At 45.2% G+C, this 20,709-nt stretch overlaps 1 protein-coding gene across 10 annotated transcripts in view; it reads left to right on the forward strand.

Annotated features, from left to right (window-relative positions):
• Positions 1-20,709, forward strand: part of TENM4 (teneurin transmembrane protein 4) — a 717,007-nt gene that overhangs the window by 609,440 nt on the left and 86,858 nt on the right. For 7 of the 10 annotated variants that reach the window (XM_057507188.1, XM_057507183.1, XM_057507185.1 and 4 more), the window contains 3 exons: positions 56-82; positions 7,585-7,731; positions 19,771-19,987. In XM_057507188.1, the coding sequence (XP_057363171.1) occupies positions 56-82; positions 7,585-7,731; positions 19,771-19,987 (391 nt within the window). The remainder of the gene's footprint in view (positions 1-55; positions 83-7,584; positions 7,732-19,770; positions 19,988-20,709) is intronic. The other 3 variants (XM_057507186.1, XM_057507187.1, XM_057507190.1) reach the window with 1 other exon arrangement.

The following is a 20,709-nucleotide window of genomic DNA, read 5'->3' on the forward strand; positions in this document are numbered from 1 at the left end:
GCAGTACTGCACTTATCTGATCCTACCCTAAATGTCCTGTCTTTTATTTCCCAAGCACACTATCTGGATAGGGTAGTTAAAGGTATGGTCTTCCTTCCTTTATTTACCTATTGTCTTTGTGTGTGTGTTTGTATATGAGCATAAAAGAAGAAATGTGTATATAGAAATGTATATACACCCCATCAGCATGGTATCTCGATGCTCCTGCAGCCCTGGCTTTGTCAGGGCACCCACTGCCCAGAGGGCAGGTTTTTGGTCGCAAGGTGGTTGATAGACCTTAGTGCCATTCTTCCCCCTAAAGTGCTCAATCCATTCGTGGCATTACCATTGCACTATTGTCCTTCCCTCCCCATACACACATACATCCCTCACGCTTTCTACTCCATTTCACGTCAGCCTGCCTGTCCCTTACAGCCCCTGGCCCATCAGAAGGAAGGTACTGGGAATTGAGACTCAAAGTGGGAAGCCCGAGAGAAGAGACCCCAGAGCAAACTACGAAACCTTAAGAACCCCGTCCTGTTATGTCGTGCTCATTCACCCACAACCACATAGAGAACGCTCACTAGTCCCAGTACTGTGTGCTAGGTACTGCGCCCGGAAGGGGGAAACGGGCTCCTGACCTCAGGGAGGGCATGGGCTGCCTGTCTCAGGTCATTTTTTTCCTTTTCAGAGAAGGCCTGACTTTGGTAAGTTTTATCTTTGAAGAGTATTTCCTGCAGGCACAGTAATCCCTCCAGTTTTAAGCATTCACATTGACCAGTAGTACCTCATTTTCCAAACAGGCCTCACTGCTCCACGAGGAAGTGTCAGAACAATCAGATACATGTGATCCTAAAAGATTACAAGCTCCCCAAGGAGAAATACCATGCCATGTTCATCTTTTTAACTCAAGCCTTGACATGGCACGTGGCACAAAATATCATTTAGTGGTTAAAGACACATACTCTGGAGACAGACGGCCTGTGTTCGAACCCCAAGTAAGTCCAACGCTTAATGAACTGTGTGACCTTCGGCAACTTACTTAACCTCCCTTCAGTTCAGAGTCTTTAGACAGTGACAGGGATGGTAGGACCTACCTCATAGGGTTGGTGTGAAGATTAAGTAAAATAAAGATTTTAAAGTGCTTAGAACATGGGCAGGAAGGGTGCTTAGTAAATGGTGCTAGCTCTCTGCCATTTTATCATCATATGCTTATGCTCACCCTTAATTTGGAGAAGGACTTCATGAGCCAGACTAATTTTTGAAATTGTAAAGGAAAAGGCTAAATTGGCTTTTAATAAGAGATAGCAAACTTCTGTTTAAAACCTATGGAAAAGGCTTTGGGGGAAGCATAAATGACTAAATGCTTTTCAACTGAGACATCTTTGCCAAATGCAGCAAAGGTGTTACTGGGACCCGTCAGTGGAGGCCTGGTGTTGAGAGGCAAGTCTCCTCTCTTTTCACATGCTGGTCTTCAACTGACAGTACACTCATTCCAGCAGAGAGAGTTGCACCTGTGAGCCTCTTTAAACGAGGCATTTCACACATAATCATCATCAGAGGAATCTTCAAGATGGATTAAATTTAATAACTTACCATCTATTTGGTGAAATTTTTTTCCTGCTATGTAAGATTGATTCACATCTGTGAGTCCTATTAATTTTTTTAAAGGAGCAGATAAAATTATACTCATTTGGTTAGAAAAGGAAGTTGAGGAAGCTGAGTGGCCCAGTATGGGTCACACTTCAAGTAAGTGGCAGAGCCAGGATTTTGGACACCTGTGACCTTATTTCCTGACCTAATCCATATTTCCAGTGTTCTATCTTCCATCAACACAAGTCACCAAGAACATCCCATCATGTCTTCCAAACTGGCCTCCTCGCCAGGAAGTGACACATAATCTCTCTCAAACCATTTGTTCTGATATTTAGTTCAGAAAATATAACCAAACCTTTAGTTGGATTAGATCACTAAATCAAAACTTGCTGTAAAAGATGATTCTTGGCCAAAATCTAGGACTGGACCAAGCCCCCATGTTGCTAGTTTTCTGGTACAGAGGGTACTAACTCCAAAAAAAGAATTCAGAGACCTGTACAGTACAAGGTCAGGACCCGTCTGGGTAGAGTATTTTGCAGTTCAGAGACAAGTGAAGTAGCTTTTGTCTTTGCTTTCCAGTTGCTTTGGGAGAGACCAAAGAAAAAACATTCACTCAACAAATACATGGAACTTCTCCAGAAGTGCCAGGAAATGTGGATACCACATACCAGAAATGTTCCCTACTCTTGGGTCACCCACAGTCTAGCAGAGAAGACACCAGTAAAATAATTCCAACTAAGTGTGGTAAGGGTTATGAAAGGGGAAGTTCAGGGCCACTTAGCAAGGAGACACCCCCCCACACTCCTCAAGCACCACTGTTTAGGCAGGGCCTTTTAGAAGACCAAGATTGTGAACTTTAACATAAGCATATGAGAAAGCCACTGATTTTTAAAAAATTTTTTATTAAGATATTATTGATATACACTCTTACTAAGGTTTCACATGAAAAAAACAATGTGGTTACTACATTTACCCATATTATCAAGTCTCCACCCATACCCCAATGCAGACACTGTCCATCAGTGCAGCAAGATGCCACAAATCCACTCCTTAGAAAGCTACCGATTTTTAAAAGCAGGATAATGACTTGATGACATACGTCATTTGGAACAAGGATCAATCAGGCCATATTGTGGAAGAACAGTTGAGAGGAAGTATTTGTGGAGGAGACCGATTTGACTATTGCTGTCATCAAGGTAGGAGATGACAGTGACCTTGTTTAGGAAAGTGACTATAGGGATGAAAAAGCACACGAGGGCCAAAAAGAGAACCATAAAGAAATGCGACATTTTGATATATAGCCCCACTGCCACTTAACAGAAGCATACCTCCAAGGATTCTGAAAGTGTTCTAGTCATATCTGATGCTAGCTTCAAGGGAGCCTTCTTCATAGGCTTAAGAAGGCTGAGTATAAAGTGGCCCCTTGTCATTTAAAGGGCATCATTTCTTTTGAAAAGCTTAGCTCTTCTCTAAACCTTAAAATCACATTATTTTGACTCTAGCAAATGCCTGGTGTGAGTCCTTCCAGATGAGATTGTTAATGTCACCTGGGCCTTCTGAATTATTGATGAGTTCCAGGGTTGGTGGAATTAACGTGGTTTAGTAATGGGTATGGATGGGCATATTGCTTTAAAAAAGTTGGCACGTCACCCTGGAGGAGGCTTCCTCATACTGGCTCATGGGGATATGGTTATCTCAGAAGCAAATCTCTGGATGAGAGCAAACCTCAGTCAATGCACGGGTACTCAGAGTTCTTCTGAACCCCTAAAACTGATAGGACAGTGCCAACCCCCAGGGTATAACTTGGACCATTGGAAGAAACTGACCATGGATAAGGTGTTCCCGTGGTTTCACATGCAGAGATTACACTTCCCTAGGACACCCGCTCATCCAGGCGGTTTCGCAGTGGCTCGGAATGTGTGCCTTAGGCACTGTGTATGGAGACAAGCTCACTAGAGCAGGGATTCCTGAGAAGGTTTTTGTGGAATAGAATATTCCACATAATTATAAATGGTTGTAGAGGAGAATAGAGTTCTGAGGTCAAATTGGAAAATGTTCTGCTAATCAAATAAGTTTCTTTTATTATAAGAATTCTCAGAGCCTTGAATACATTAATATTCAGTGTGACTTTCAGGATAAGAATATAGGATGCAATGTTTTCCAAACTTACTTGACCATAGAGCCTGTTTTTGAGGACTTCGTAGAGCTAGTGTTCCATAAAATTCACCTTGAGAAGTATTGTTTGAGATTGGTAAGACCATTTTAAATCCTTCTTAGAGCAAAGTAGGATATAGTCAGATCGGATATAAAAGTATTGGGGCAGAACCTATATCTCATCTCTGTATACCCCAGAATTAACACACGCCTGGCATCCAGTGGGAGCCAAGTAAAGTTCAGTGAAACAAGAACAGAATCATCACACGTGAACTTGTTCTGACCCTCTCCATTGGGTCAGTTGTCTTGAAAGGACCTAACAGATCATCTCATCCAAACCTGCATTCACTAGATGAGGAAATGGAGGCCAAAAGAGGAAAAGTAACTTTCTCAAGATTCTAAAGTTAGGAAGGACACACTAGAACCTAGGTCTCCTCATTCATTGATTAATTTCAACAAGTATCTATTGAGTACCACCTGCTTTGTGTAAGGCACTGAATTAGTCCAAAATTGCCTTTATGAGTTTATATTCTACTTCATGGAGTAAGACAAACTATTGCAAAATTAGTAAATTAAGTATACTTGGGACAGTTGCTTTCAAGGAGGACAGAGTGATAAGGTGTGAAATGACAAGCTTGGGCTGGGACTCATCGTCCTGCACCCATCTCACTGCCTGCCCCTGAGCTGTGCATTGACCCCCATGACTGAGTTCCTGGGCTTTTCTCAGCTCTCTTTGGCAAGGTTTGTATTTATGAGAACCATGGCTTGTGACCCAAATGTTTACACAGTTTGGACTGGCAAAGAGTTATTTTCAGGTTTGTAAATCTCTTAGTGAAGTTATATAAGGTTAAAAGAAATCCAATAATAATAGCTATTTATTGAACACCTACTTAGGTTACCCACTGCACTAATGAAGTGACATATATTATCTCATTAATTTCCTCAACAACTCCTTGAAGTAGGTATTGCATCCATTTTAAATGTGAGAAAACCAAGACCTAGAGAATGAAATAATTTACCAGTCATCACACAGGGAGTAAGTAAAATGATGGTGCTGAGATTTGAACTGAGGTCTGTTCAGTTTCAAGTCTGCACTCCATTACAAGTGGTTTTTATTCAAAATTTAGGATTAAATGATGTGAAGTTGGAACTACCATGAAAATAAGGACCTGAGAAATGTAACAAAAAGTTATTCAGTTTAGAAATAATAGATGTAAAGTGTCTAGAACAGTGGCAAGCCATAGTAGACCCTCAGTATCTGGCAACTGTTAGTGTCCTCACTGTCCTGAAGCATCTAATCCAGGAGTTGGCAAACAGGCCAAAAATGGCCCATTACTGTTTTTGTAAATAAAGTTTTATTGTAACACAGCTATGCTTATTCATTTACAAATTGCATGTGACTGCTTAAGTGGCAGTGGCAGAGTCCAGCAACTGGAATGATACCATACAGATCACAAGCCTATAATGTTTATTATCTGGACTTTTACAGAAATAACTTGCTGACTCTGATCTAGATAATTGCCTCAGTTTCCTATTTTGCCTTTCTGAGAGCCCTACTGAGGTTATAGGTACAACTTAGGAGATTATATAACTTCTACTCAAAATAGAATGTTAAGGTGAGTAGAAGATTCAGATATTTTGTTCAAGTTGTATGTCAGGCTTTGTGCATCATGCATACATTGTCTCATTTAATCCTCCCAACAACTCCATTTTATAAGTAGACTGAGGTGCAAAGAAAATAAGTAGCAGAACCAGTCTTTGATAGGACTCCCAAGCTTGTGCTCTTACACAAGAGATGTTCTTGGCATCTTAGAAGAGGCTACATCTTGGAGCAAGAGAAAGTAATCTACTACCATTCTTAAAAACTGGACCCTACTTCCTCCAAGACTGACTTCAACTACAAATGAGGCTGATTGAAAGGAATTCCCACCCAGATGGACAGAAATTTAAATGGGAAAAGAAGAGTCTGTACTTGTTTAGATCTGGAGGGGTGGCTGATGCTGGCTGCCAAATCCGAATGCCTGGGTAGTCACCTGCATGTCAGCACTGCTCCTGCGCTTTAACAACTGCTTTCTCCATCACTTTTGGGGCTGCTGTGCTGGTGGCTTCCCACCTTTCCCAACAGGCTCCTGCTGTGCAAAGACCACATAATCTACATTTGCTTCTAAACTTCTGGAGGATTCTCTCCTAGGCTTGGCGTACGCGCTCCAGAAATGTGTAGTCCTTCCAATGGAAAACACAGTGGCCATATTTAACTGGTTAATATATTGAACATCTCAAATGCAAATGAGCACTTTTCTTATAGTTTGTAGTAACAGGCGGCTATCAAAAGTCCGTGAAACACTCAAGTTTTGGGTTCTGATTGGCTATTTAGTGAGTGAGTGACTGCCCTGGCCTGAGCCTTCTACTGGACAGTACATTCACGTTTGTCCCATTTAAAAATAATGGGTCGATTTGGGGTTTTTTTTTTTTTCATGGCAAAAAATTCCATGTATATCCATAGTTGTAGCAGTTTGCTGCTCATAATAATGAAACAAATTATAGATGACAGTGCTTTCATATCCAAAGCTTTCCCCGAGACTAAGCAGGGGTAGAGAGAAGACATGGATGGCATGCCAGTGAAAGGTGGTTTTTGATAGCCTCCCTGAGAATGGAGTTGGACGGTTTATTAAAATGAGGACTTGAATGAAAATTAAATTGCAAAATCTGAAGTGAACCATGTAACTTAACAGATTTTAGGACAGACATTTCCTAAGCCACAAACTCAGAGAGAGGGATTTGAAAAGGTAGTAATCAAAAAACAGTAAATCTACTTGAAGAGTAACACCTTATGATATGGTCAAAGCAGGAAGGCAGAATGTACATATGGCTGGACTCTTCTTGATTAAGTCATCCACAGCCTTGTCAGACAGATGGCCACTCCTGGGTTAGGTTCCCACCATATTTTGTACCTCTCCCCAGGGGCACTTGGCAGTGAAATATTTGGCTTATACAAATCTGTCTCCTTTGATAGGCTACATGCTCCTCAAGACTGAGAACTAGGTCTTACTCATCTCTGTACCTCCAATGCTAGGCTAGTGAAGGTGCTCAATAAATGATAGGCAGACAGATGTACAGATGAAGCAAATTAGGGAAGGGCTGTGTGCCCACATGAGCATGTGCAGTCACAGACAGCCCTGTCCATCTCTCAGCGGTCGTCAGTGCACCTCGGGTGCAGAGCCTTCTTCTGAGTGGTTATAGATAAGATGGGAAGAAAAAGACCCAAGGACTCGTCCTCAAAGCAAAAACAGGTATTTAAGAGAAAATAGGACAAAATAAATAAAAAGCCTAGATCCTAATACAGTTGACCTAGTAAGAGGAGCTGAGGAAAGTACAGCCCTTTAGAATGAGAGCCAGAGGTGCTGAGGGAACACACAGTAGACAGAGGTGATTCCTTTGTTCCAAACAGCTGCCTGAGACAGAAAACATACACATGTGAACATGGAGCAAGATCAGCCAAGAAGCTCCACTGGTCAGGTTCTGACAGGCTGACACCCACTGACTCCTATGCCTGAATCCCAATCACATTTAAAAGGGGTGTTAGATGCAGAAGGTGTGGGTTTCAGACCTATCGCTGCCACTTCCCGACTGTGCCCCATCCTGATTGTGTGGCTTTAGCAAGTCCTTCAACTCTGAGTCCCGTTTGCCTTCTTGGTAAAGCGGCAGCTCCTAATGGTAACATCCTCCCTGGGTGCGGAGGGTGTTCATGTGCTGTTGGATGTGAAAGCACTGTGTGAGTTGGCAAGCAGAGTGTGTGTGTGTGACTGCAGTTGGCTGTGGGTGATCAGACTGTAATTCTGTATGCTTGCTTTGCAGAGGGTTGCCCTGGGTTGTGCAATGGCAACGGCAGATGTACCTTGGACCTGAATGGGTGGCACTGTGTCTGCCAGCTGGGCTGGAGAGGAGCTGGCTGTGACACGTCCATGGAAACAGCCTGTGGTGACAGCAAAGACAACGATGGAGGTAAGGCTTTAGCTCCAGTGGGGTGGGAGGCATCACACAGAGGGTGGGCATCACTGCGTTAGCAGACCACCAACACACCAGCTACTGGTCAGGGAGGCCTGCAGGGTGGGCGTAAAACTGTACACGTGAACTAAGGAGTGAGTGCATTATCACTAGTGGTTACACTTGAATTAATTAAAATTAACATAAATAAAATTACTTGCCATCTGACGGTGAGTGCAGGGGCGAAGGCATATGGAAGAAAGAATTTTCTAACATTTTAATAGTGGAATGAGTTGCCTGGTAAAGTTAGGAGCTCCCTCTCACTGGATGTGGACAAGAAGAGGCCATCCAGTTCTGTATCACGAAGGGACACTGGTCTGCAGGAGGGAGGCTGGCTTACCTTTAGCCAGGCCTCCTTCTCCTCTGATTCTGGTGGACACCCTCGTCACACATGCTGGGGCCAATTTGCTTCCACACCTTCTGCCCCTATGGGTTTGTAATAGAATTTGTCTTTGCTGTTGTATTTTTTCCAAGGACTATAATCAAAACCCTAAGGAAGGGAGGTCTAGTCTTACACAATATTTATTAACTGGGAATGAAGAGACCAGGGTTCTAATCCCAATTCTGTCTCTGACTCCCGGTATGTCCTTAAGCAGGCTACTTTATGTCACTGGGCCTCATGCTCCCTATTTATAAAATGAGGCATTTGGATCACGAAGACCATTCCAGTCCTTACATTCGTCCTAGAATTAGCCTTTGTCTTTCTGTTGGGTGCACTGGGAAAAGTATAACCATAACGCACTCCTCTCCCCCACTTGGAAGATGGGTTGATTCTTTCTGAGTCTACCAATCAAAGAGGGTTATGAGGAGAGTAAAAGACAGAGATATGAAAAAAAAAATGGAAATAGTGAACTCTTCCTTTCTAATCATAGCCTAACAGTTGGCCTAGTCCAAATGTGTTTATGCAGCGACCTCACATTTATACCAAGGGACTTCCTAGTACACTGCACACAGTAGGAAATCAATAGGCAGAAATTCAGCATGCTAACATTTGAGAATTTTCTCCTTAGAGCGATTCTACAGTCTCAAAACACCATGAGGGTCAAAAGGACAAATGTATGCTATTGTGATTACTCTGGTTCATTTGCTCTGAGTTGTTTCCAGCAACCTAAAAAGGGCTGTTTCAGACCACTGGTCTCTGTCTGATCCAGCTTCTGGTCCTATCTGCTGCTGGCATCTGGGAGGTGTATATACCCAGACATGGGCCCAGTGGAGCAATTGTAGTAAGAAGCTCATGGGGTTCAGCCTTAGTAGCTAGGCGGAGACAGCAGGCCCACTTTCTCCTCTTGAGATCTCTCAGGGTTGAAATGTCCCTTCAGTGGTCTGAAACTTGTGGAACATAATTCTTATGTTCCATAAATATCCAGAGTTCTAATGGGGCCAGGGCCAGGCCAGCTGCAGAGATGACCCAAGTGCTGTCCCTATACTTCAGGAATTCAAATGAGGGAGAAAGACCCAAAGCAAAGTGCTAGTGGACAGCAGTAAGTGCTAGTGTTGAGTTCTGTATTGGTTATTGTGGGAGTAAGAAAGGAAAGGGCTCTCTATTCAGAGAGATCATCACGGGTAAAGGCCGGGCAAAGCAGGAAAGGGGGCCGAACGTCCCTGTCTTCAGGCAGGTAAAGTGCGGTAATATCTGCTCTTCACAGGAAGAGATACCAGCCTGAATTATCTGCACATTTCCTTAACATTCCCCTTCACTTTGTCTGTGTAGACACAATTCCAGGACTAACAAAACAGTCACATAATTGGGAGAGAAGGGGATGGGAGCTGCACCGCGGAGTCATTCCCTTCTCGAGAATCCAGGCTCTTGGCCAAAGCCTTCAAACAGCTGTTGAACATCTGGGCATCAGAAGAACTGAATGCCCTTGAGAAATGTGGGGAGAGGGCACACCTCCCTCCCAACACACATACGAGAATAGGCATAAAACAAGTTCATTTATTCCCTCACATGGAATGCAATACCTGCATGTCCTCTATTTACCATCTTTCAAAGCCGGCCTTTGGCTTCCCAGTGCTAGAACTCACCAGTGTTTACCTGGGGTGTGAGCAAACAGGAGCCCAAAGCCCCACAGCTTTGGTGGGAGAAAGCTTCTCATCATAGGAAATGGGGCTCTGCCGACCCCAGGGAAATGGAGCCTCTGCCAGCGGCTCTGAGAGAAGCAGCAGCAGGGACTAGAAGAGAATGATCAGAAAATCCCCAGTTATGGAGAATACACCTATATGCATTTATGGAACATGTTCCAGACTGGAAATGAGCTTTTACATTCTTCCTAGCAAAGCCATGCAATAGCACTATAGCCTGAGGTTATTCATTCACTCAACAAATGTTAACTGTGTATTGTGCCTCAGGCCCTGTCCTGGCTCCTGGGGCTTCGGAGGCAGATAAGACACAGCCCCTGTGTGTTCACACTCTGCAGGGAAAGCAAAGCAGCACACAGCTGCAATGCAGTGGAATAGTTGCTGTGAGGAAGGAACACCCAATCAGCTGACATTAACAGAGGTTTGGGCACTGTACTGGGGACTGTATAGGGTCCCCGTCCGGCGAGGCTCCCAGTCTAGCCAGTAGGACATCCCGTGGGTCCTCATGGTCGGGAAGACAAGCAGCTGGGGAGACCAGGCTGTGGAGGAAGTTGGCCTTGGGTTCTCAGCTGGGAAATGAGGAAACATCTCACCTTAAGGCTCTTCACCCATTGCAGGAGCTGAGGGAAGGTGCAGGGAGTCCAGGCTTTGAAGGGTGACACGGATGAAACAACCACGGTGGGAAGGCTGTCCCCAAGTGCTGAAGGGGACAAAGCTTTCCTCTCTGGCCCCTCTTGTCATTCTTGGTCTTGGCCAAACAGAGACGGTTGTAGTGGAGAGAGAAGCAGGACAGGCTGTACGAGGCAACAGGAGAAGGCGCTGTACTTAGCACTGGGTGATTGGTTTAGTTCAGTCAAGCATTCATTTGTTAGGCTCCTGCTGTCTACAAAGCACCATGTTCTTTTCTGAGGGGATATAAAGACCAATGAACATGGCCCAGTCTTTCCCTCCCAGGAAGCTCACAGTCATTTGGAAGAAATTGTTACCCAAACAGCTAAATCTAATGGAGACAGAATGAAATAGTGCCTTTATTTCAGCCATGCTGTGGGACATAGCATAATCCCAGAGAAATAAGTCAGGGTGGAGGGGGAAGTGTTAGAGTCTTGCTGAGTGTTTGGTCTTGGCTGATGTGACTCTGGGGCTTGGAGAAGAAATTAGATTAATGTCGGGTAACAGCCTGGAAGAGGCAGAACACATAGACTTCAGCTCCTTCCTTCTGCTCCTCTGCATGCTGCAGACAGGGAAACTGGAGCCCAGAGAGGGGATGTGACATCATATGGATCAAAGTCACACAGAAAGTCGTGAACACGGCCTGGACTGGGACCCAAGACTCTTGAGCCATCCCACATGGCCTGTGACCTTAGAGCCCTTGCACCTTCTGCTAGTGATCTATCCGCCTCCTGGAACTGTAGTGTGAGGACTTACTGGAATTTAAATAGACTGCGACAGTACCACACAGCCAACCAGAGGATGAGAATAACTTACATATCATTTTGCAGTTTGCAAAGCAGCTGTGCCTCTACCCAGCAATACTGGGAGATATGCATTCATTATCCCCTCACCATTTCCTTATGGTGAGGAAATGCGGCTCAGTGAGCAGAACTATTTTGCCCAGGTCACATAGCTGGCAAGTGGCAGAAACTGCCGTTGTTCATGAGGTCCAGCCACGCTAGAGCTCTTCAGTGTGCCCAGACCGCAGGTTCAATGGTTCTGTTGTAGACACAACTGTTCCTCTTCAAGTTTTCTGAGAACTCCTGGTTTCTCTTCACAGTTTGCTGGGCTCAAAGCAATACTTTCCAAATTAAACTTGAATTTCAAGCTTCATTAAGAATGCTGTTACAGTGTTTTTAAACTGTGAGACAAGAAGTTCTCTACAGCATGACTGAGTTAGGTTCAGCTTTAGTGGTTTGTTTTGTTTTCCTTTATGGTTGTTGTCCTCATTTAAAAACAGGAAACAGATTCTGAATGTGACTCAGTGACTCTCATGTTACTAGTCACAGGGAGGCTGTGAGAAATGAGGAAACATCTCACCTTAAGGCTCTTCACCCATTGCAGGAGCCAAGGGAAGGTGCAGGGGGTCCCGGCTTTGAAGGCCAACTCCCTGATCATGTCAGGACTGGCATGCCAGTCAGCCTAGCATGCCTCCAGATCGCACCCAGGGTGCTGGTTGGTGAGAGGGTACCAGCCAAGCAGGCAGGCCCTGAGCCCTGACTCACCATTCAGTGTGAATTCCCCTTGACAAAGATGTGTCTTGCTCATATAGGGCCCTTTTTAAAGCCCTTTATGAAGTATTGTCACATACACCTTCTCATTTGTTACACGATGACCCTCTGGTGGGGAAATTGACTTCATGCCCATTTCAGAGATGGTGAAACTGTGCTCCAGAGATGCTAAGTGACTATAAAATGAGAATAATAGTGCCCACCTTGCAGGGTTGCTGTGAGGATTACAGATGATGTATTTAAAGTGCCTGAGAGGCAGGAGCACACTGATTAGAAGTACAGGATCTGTACCCAGATGGTCTGGATTCAAATCCCAGCTCTCCCATTTGCGGGCTGCATGATTTGGAATAAGTCATTCAACTTCTCTGAACCTCAGTTCAGTACCTGCAAATGTCAGTTCTCTTTCTCTTACTCCCTTCCACTTATAATCACAGAAGCAGGAGGTTTATTATAAAATAGATATATATTCATATATAAATAATTGTATTTAAAAATTGGAATTATGCTCTCTATAAAATTTTGTATTCTACTTTTTGTACTTAGAATGTATTTCTCCATTAATAATGTATTTTGACCTTTTCATTTCCTGGTTAAAATTTATATTCCAAACTTACATGCTCATTGCTAGAAAGAAAAAAATCCCATTGTACATAAAGGAAAATTACAGGCATCATTAAAGGGCATCCCTAAGTGCCAGACAGTGTGCTGGGCACTTTGTGCCCATGATCTCTGTGCCCTACACAACCGACTTGCAAGGTAGACATTTACATGCAGGGAAACTGAGGCCCAGTGAGCTGAAGTGGTTTGCCCAAAGTCACACAGTGGGTTAGTGGGAGAGCTAGGATTAGAATGGAGCCAGTGTTATAAAAGAAGGAGCCAGAATAAAGAATCCACTGGAATTTAAACAACCAGATGCCTTTTTGATAAAGGATCTTGAAACAGTTTCAAGGTATGATAATCTAATTAGGCACTATTGGTCCTATGAAAAACATTCATAGATTGCATTACAGGTAATTGATAGATGCATCTTGGAGGGAGAAATTTCAGGAAAACTGAGAACAACGCTCCCTGTCCTCTCTTCTCCCCTCACCCTTACCCCCTGCCTTCTCTCATTGCTGGACTAGAGAGTTCACATAAAGCAATAGAATTTGGTCACCCTTCAGACTATCTCTAAACCATGTTTCTTGTGATAAGAGACAAGAGAGAAATTGACCTTTAAAAATCCTGTGTTCCATGGGGCAGATAAAGATTTTGCAAGCCTTTTCAAAGAAGGCACAGAATTTATTATAGCAAATGACAAAAGTTCTCCCAGGTGTGTACAGAAGGGAAGACATATTCCACCCTGCACCCCACAGGGCCTCCCCAGATGCTGTTCACAACCTGATGTAAAACAGGTCTGTGGCCGGACTGCAGACAACAGTGAGAGGAGTGGCTGATGGACTGTCGAGCCAGGGGAGGAGTTAAGCCTGCAAAGAGACAGATGGATTTGTTATACACTGTCCATGGGACCATTAGTGTAAGGAACCATGAGAACAACTATGATGCAAAAAGTTGACTAGTCCACAAATTTCCCAAACCTGCTCCCAGTTCTGTTCCCCTTTTTTCCATCCCTCTAGGCTCAATGTCAACATCTCTCTTTCAGGAAATAATCTAGACCTCAGCCTAAGCTGGGTTCCCACCTTTGGCCTTCCACAGCCCCCTCTGTTTCCTTCTTTCCCAGCACTCTGTTGTCTCTGTCTGACCCACCACATGAAATCCTTTGGAGCCATAACTCTGTTTTCACCCTGTCTGTCCAGTGCCCAGGACAGGCCCCTACCAGCCCCATGATAGGCGCTAAATGAACAGAACAGGCCTGTTCCCTCTGCAAGCTTTCTAAGGAGAGGAGCGAGCTTTTCCTGGGGAAATGGTTTACATTACACCCCACAGCCCTTGGTGGGCCCTGCCAAACTGGTTCAGCTATTTGATTTGGGATCCTCACATAATCGTTCATTCATTTTTTCATTCATTCAACAAATATCATACTGTGTGTAAGGCACTATGGTATGCATTTGGAATACAGAAATAAACAAACTAACTCCTGCCCTCTGTATAGCAGGGACAGGGCTGGAGGGACCAGAATGTCCAAAGCATTGATAGAGAAAGAGATGCAGACTTTGAAATAGTGCCAAATAGCTGGATTTGGAGCAGGATAAGGAACCAAATTCCCAATTCTGCCACTTCACTAGCAGTTTGATGTTGGGCAAGTCATGAGCCCCATTGTCCTCGTTTGTAAAGATGAGAAGGCTAGCAGAGCCTCCCCCTTCAATAGGACTCTGGGAAAGTTCAGCAAGCCAGCCACCAGGGCAGACAGGCCTGTGGCAGAGAAAGGCCAGGAGGTGGCTGTCAGGCAGGCTAGCCCCAGAAGCTGCCCCACCTAACTGATGAGGCCACTGTCATCAGAGAGGGGGAGGAGTGGCCCAAGGTCCCACCACCTGTTGGCAGCCGGAAGATCACAAAATGAGCAGAAAGCCACAGCTAGTCAGGAGTCAGGACTGCGACTGACTCCACCCATTCCTCTGCAGGACGCTTGCTGCGCAGGGACTCCAGGGAACAGCCACAGGCATGGGAAGGGCATGGTAGCTTCTTTGATCGAATCACTCTCTCTTTACAACCCAGGAGCCTTCCAGCAATCCAGAGGGGTTGGCAGAGCTTGTTATCTTGATTGTACATGAATAAATTGCATCTCAGAAAATGAAGGGATGTGCCCAGGGCCCCAGGGCTAGCAAGTGCAGACTCAGGGAAGGAACTGGGTCTTCAGGCTTCTGGCCTGGATTTTTTTTCACCCATATACCCCTCTCCTTAGTTCTCAAGGTCAGTTGATACCCCATAGCAGGGTAGGCACTGAGGGAGGGGTACAAGAGGAAATGGCATGGCTCCATCCACAAGTCAGTAGCTCTTTGATGGACGTGTTAGCAGAAACCTGGTCTCCGTGTACCATGCAGCAGTCAGAACTGGAGGCCTTCAGGTTCAAGGTCCACAAAAACAGGAACCTCTTTGGAATGTTCCCTTAGTAAGTACTCCAGAGACCTAGCCCCTTTTTTCTTTTACTTCCTTCCCTCCTTCCTTCCTTTTGGCTTTCTTTCTAAACTCTATTCTGCCTTTTTCCTGGTCATTTCCTCTGCCTGCCTCTCTCTCCAAAGGCCTGGCTGCATCTCTCCCAGCCTCCAGGAGCTGCCCCCTCTTCACTGTCACCATGTAAGGAGAGGGAAGAGACTGTCAGAACTGTGAGGAAAAAAGGAAATTTCTGGGGGAAACAAGTATTCTTTCCCAAAAATTAGGGCATAAAATTTAGAAGGATTTTATTGACTATTTGAAGGAAATTGAGGTAAATCTGTTCTATTTTTCCTGTTCTTTTTTTTTCTTTTCATTGCTGCCATAATAAAGGTCTTTCAATGGGAAGAGCAAACATATGAAACATGGACATTTTGCAAGTCAACCAACTTGTAGGTAATATACAATTAAGATATGAAGTGCTTGGAAAATAGAAATATTTCCAAATGACCCAAAACCAGAGAATTCCAAAAAAGTATTGATGTGTTTCTAGTCTTACCCAAAATTTACTTTTCTGCCCCCCAAGCATACTTTTTTCTCTTAATGTGACTCTTCTAAAATTTGTCATCTATGCTTAAGAAAATGAAACTGTGGAGCAATCTCTTTTACTGCCGAGCAGCCATATTTCCTGTTTCAGGCTGCCATATGCTGCATTTGAAAACATAAAGAGAAATTTGCACAAAAGCTGGGCTTGTAAATTGAGCCTTTGGTAAGAATTTTCTGGGCCCTACTAATTTTTAAAATATATATCTCATTTAAATATGACTCTGTTAGCTGTCTAGCCCACATTTCCTACTTAGCAAATATTTCCTGAATGGATGATTAAGGAATTCAGCATAGGAGCTGTAGGCAGAAAGAATTCTTGGTCTAGCATTAATCACTCTAACCTATGGAGCATGTAGTGAATAATTCCATAATCCCAGGGTCTCTTATAAGAGACTGTGTGATAGCTCCATTTCAGAGAACCCCAATCTTCAATCTCCCTGAGGTCTCCACTTTACTAACTTACAAGTGTGTAGCTATGAGCATGTTTATCTAATTCAGTTCTCTAAGAGCAGATGGCATCCAGAAAGGGCTGCCCTGAAATGTGTGCACGGGTAGGGGGCTGGGGCAGGATCAAACAGCAGGTCTGTTGTCAGGGAACCTGTTAAAGGAAGCACTTGGCCCCGAATGAATAGTAACTGTGATTTATCCAGCACTTACTTAGGTGCTGGTCCTCATGCTCAGCACGTCACATCTGTGCCCTCACCTAGTCCTCCCAGCATCTCCACGAGGCATGTGGGGACTGTTCATTTTACAGATGGGCCAACTGACGCTCAGAGCCCTTGCTGAGACTTTCATTTCCAGCAGAATGGGCAACTAGATCATCACAAAGGCCCTCTGACCATAGGAAATGCTAATTTGTTTTTTAAATTCATGGCTGAATGTATTTTTTAAAAGGAAAGGAAAAAAGGGGTGTTGGGGAGCCCCAGATTCCAGAAGCAAGGACGCAAGGATGAGACTGAAAGCTAGAGCAGTGGGCACCAGGACACAGAAGTGAGTCAGACGGCCCTGGGCTCCAGGAGTGGGATCCCCGTCTGGACAGGGAGACAGAAAAGTCATAATTACAATGCGGGGAGACGAGTTCTGTGAGGGGAGTCACCCAGGGAGCCGGGAGAGCACAGAAGAGGAATAGTCCAGCAAGACTCATAAATTCATTGTTTTCCACTTAAGGAATAGTTCCTGAGAGTCTCTAGGACTCAAGGACTTTGATACTTCGGAAAGAATTGAGTTCAAATTCTGTATCAGCTTCTTCACTGACTATGCAACTTTGACCAAGTTAGTTTACCACTTGGAGCCTCTGGTTCCTTCTCTCTAAAATGAGGACGATGGCGACTGTTTCACTGAGTTGGGAGGATTCACTGACACATTCCTTGAAAATATTGCTTGTAAAGCATTTAGCACAATGCTCCACACTCAATAAGTGATAGCCATGATCATCATCATTTAATATAGATATTAATAATAACAACAAATTCCTGGCTATCCTCCCCCAGGACTAGAGAAAAGGAAGCAGTTCTTCCAAGGCACCACAGAGCAGGGTATTTAGATGGCAGAAAAGACTGGCTTCCGGGGATTGCTTCAGTGGTAAACAAGAGCAGGCAATAGCTAATAAAATTTCAAATTAGCCATGACTTTTCACAGCCCTTCAATTGTGCTAGCTGATTTAATGGTCAACATCCCTGCTTGCTGGGATTGAATAATATAGCATTTCTGCAGAGTTATGGATGCAGCAGCTGAATCTGTCATGCTCACATCAATAGCAGAATGCAAATAACCCTCAGCTTTGGCTGTAATTATGTGTTCAAGCAGTGTCTGATGGGGCAGCATGAGAATGTGTGACGGAACCTGCCTTCTGCAGGAGAAGACAGGTGCTTTGCTAGGCAGTAGTTAGTATACGTAGGAGCTGGGACAGGAGCCACAAGTTAGGCCCCAGGGCAGTGCTGGGGGAGGAGAGGCCTTTCCTCCACATCTCAGAATGCATCTGGCAGGTAAGCAGGTACAGCACAAGTGGGCTTTCACTTACGTGAGCCATGTTCCAGGTTCCGGGTCAGGAAGGAGAACTACCCCTTCCTAAGTACTTTCTGTGCTGTCAGGTACTCTGCTGGATTTGGGGGTGCATACTGTTTTTTATTTATGCAGAAAATATTTATGTGACATTTAGAATCCCCTTGTAAGAGATATGGAAGACTGAGGCCAGAGAGCTTTAAGTAACTTGCCCAAGGTCACACAGTAGTGAGTTTCAGAGCCATGATTTGACCTCAGACAGTCTGGCTCTGGAGTCCATACACTTTAACCTCTGTGCTGCCCTCAAGGAGACACTAAGGTTTGGATACTATACAGAAGGGAGCAAGAAAGACAAGGAATTTTTATCTAATAAGGAAAAAAGTGGGTTTCAGGAGTTCAAGAAGCATGCCTGAGGCCACAGTGTCCCTGTGGCTAGTCAGGAGGCCTAGGGTGCCACCTGTGTGGGTGGGGCACCCAGCCCAGCCAGTGCCTATGCTGCACACTGGTGGGCAGCATCTCTGTTGCAAACCCACGGAGGCAGGAGTGAGGGAGGAATGTCAGTGATGAGGAAACCGGGGCCCAAAGAGGTTAAGTACAGGAGCCTGTCCAGGGTCATGCTCAGGGACAGTGCTGAGGCTTAAACTTTAGTTTCCGAGCCTCATGGTCCCCCTACCATCCCACACTTTTTTAATTGACTTAAATGAAGACAGTGGTTTTCTGGCTTTTATTGATTTGTCCTTTAGTTTTGTCCCATGATTCATTTGTTAATTAGTTCATTCAATTTGTGTTCATTTGTTTAACAGTCATGCTTTAAATCCTTAAACTAAGTGCTGGGGATTCAACAGAGATAACCAGAGCAGGATCTATGCCCCCAGAGTGGTGGAGAAATTGAGCCAAAGTCACACAGGTAATAAGCAGGAGAGGCAGAATCTAAACCCAGGGAGGAACATACGTCTTTAGACTGTTCTCTGCCTACAAAGCACACAGACTACAACCCTGGGCTTTTCCTGTCCCCCCACTTCAGGCAGTGTCTTCTGGTCCTTGGGCTTGTCGCCCAGTTTAAGCTATTCTATTGGGTGCCTGTAAAAGCACTTTGGGATAATGTAACCAAAAGTCCTTAATCATGGCAAAATGTTTTCCTTTGTACTTTGAGAAACTGGAAGTGGAAATCTAACTTTTGGTCCTGGTGAAATCCTTGCCTGTGGTAGAGTATTCCTTGCTAGTGGCAACTCGGTGTGAGGCCTGAAACCATCCTGCAAACTCAGAGAAGGCAGAGCTGGGTCTCTACATGCTCACATTGTACTGGGTGAGATGCTGAGAAGTCCAGCGGCTTCTCTGGCACTGCTTTCCTCACCCCCAAAGCCATTCGGTTGCCAGGTCTTATCATTTCACCCCTTACACGTCTCTCAAGAGCATCCACTTCTCTGTCTCTGCTGTTACTCCTCTAGTATCAGCAACCATTATTTTTTCCCTGTGCAACCTTGATGACACCTGCCATGAGTCTCCCTGTCTTACTCTTTGGGACCCCTCAGTCCCCTCTATTACAGGGGATGTTGTTTCAACTACACAAATCAGACGAAGTCACTTTCTGCTTCAAGCCTTTCAGAAGTTCCCATTGTCCAGAGAGTGAAATGCAAACGCCCTCCCCGGCCTGAGAGGCCCAGCATGTCTGCTCCTGGCAACCTCGGGGGTCTCGTCCTGTGCTGTTCCCCTCACCTCCGAGCCCAGCTCAGCTTCTGCACTTAGCATGTCAGACGTTCAGTGTGCCTGCTCACCTCCAGGCCTCCGTCTATATAATTCCTTCTATCTGTGTCAAAAAAAAAATAACACGTGTCACATTGTACACTTCCTTGACTATCTCTCCTCCTGGACTGTGGGTGGGGACCAGATCTGAGGCACCTGCATCCCCTTGGTGCCCAGCAAAGGCTTTGGTTTATATCAGGCGTTTATAAAGTTTTTCAATGAGTGGAAAATAAAGCAGAAGTGCAAGACGACTTTGTGGACAAAGGTGGCTGATCGAACATAGCGGCATAAACTTCATGCTCTGTCATCCCCGCAGATGGCTTGATGGACTGCATGGACCCTGACTGCTGCCTCCAGCCACTCTGTCATGTCAACCCGCTGTGCCTGGGCTCCCCTGACCCTCTGGACATCATCCAGGAGACCCAGGCCCCTGTGTCCCAGCAGAACCTGCTCTCCTTCTATGACCGCATCAAGTTCCTCGTGGGCAGGGAGAGCACACACGTCCTCCCTGGGGAGAACCCCTTCGATGGAGGGTGAGTCCAGTGGGCCGCAGCTCCAGCCGTGGCCCTCTGAGGGAGCCTGAATCACCTCCAGGGCCACATGGGGGAACCAGGACAGGAGGAGGCCAGGCCAGTGGGCAGCAAAGGCTCTTGATGGAATACTGGGAGGCAGAGAAGCAGCCTCGGGTACCCGCATTTAGAAAACTGCTATCCCAGGCATTTGGAATTTTTATGAGCAGAGTTTTGTTGTTCCCACTGGGTGATAGATGGAGAGAGTAAGAAATCAAAGGGCCAAGGGGAACCTTGAATCAATACCCGCTGTGCAGGCAGCTCTTACTGCTTCTGCGGTCTCCAGATGAGCTGGAAGGCTTTGACACCACTCACCCTCAGAGCCAACATCCAGAGGACCGTCTTAGACTGGGGGTGGGAGCACATCTGCCGCATCCAAGGCCTTACGCCCAGGAATTCTGTCACAACTTTTCAACTGTGTCATCCATTGGACAGTTTTTTACTGAGGTCTGCTCTGCTGGGTCCTGTGCTAGAGTCACAGAGGTGAGCAGAACACAGTCCGGCCATGTGGTCACTCACAGTCCACAAGTGGGGCAGAAGGAAACAGTTCCCGTGTGATAGGCCAGAAATATGCCCTCAGGGCACTCTGCTGGCTCCTGGGTAAAAACTGTGGATGACTAGGGGCATGGAAGGGCACAAGGGGCCAGCAAAGATAACTCCCTATTCTCTGCTTCCCAAACCAGGGT

Source organism: Manis pentadactyla, chromosome 9 (genome assembly GCF_030020395.1).
Source record: "Manis pentadactyla isolate mManPen7 chromosome 9, mManPen7.hap1, whole genome shotgun sequence".
NCBI classification, from domain to species: domain Eukaryota; kingdom Metazoa; phylum Chordata; class Mammalia; order Pholidota; family Manidae; genus Manis; species Manis pentadactyla.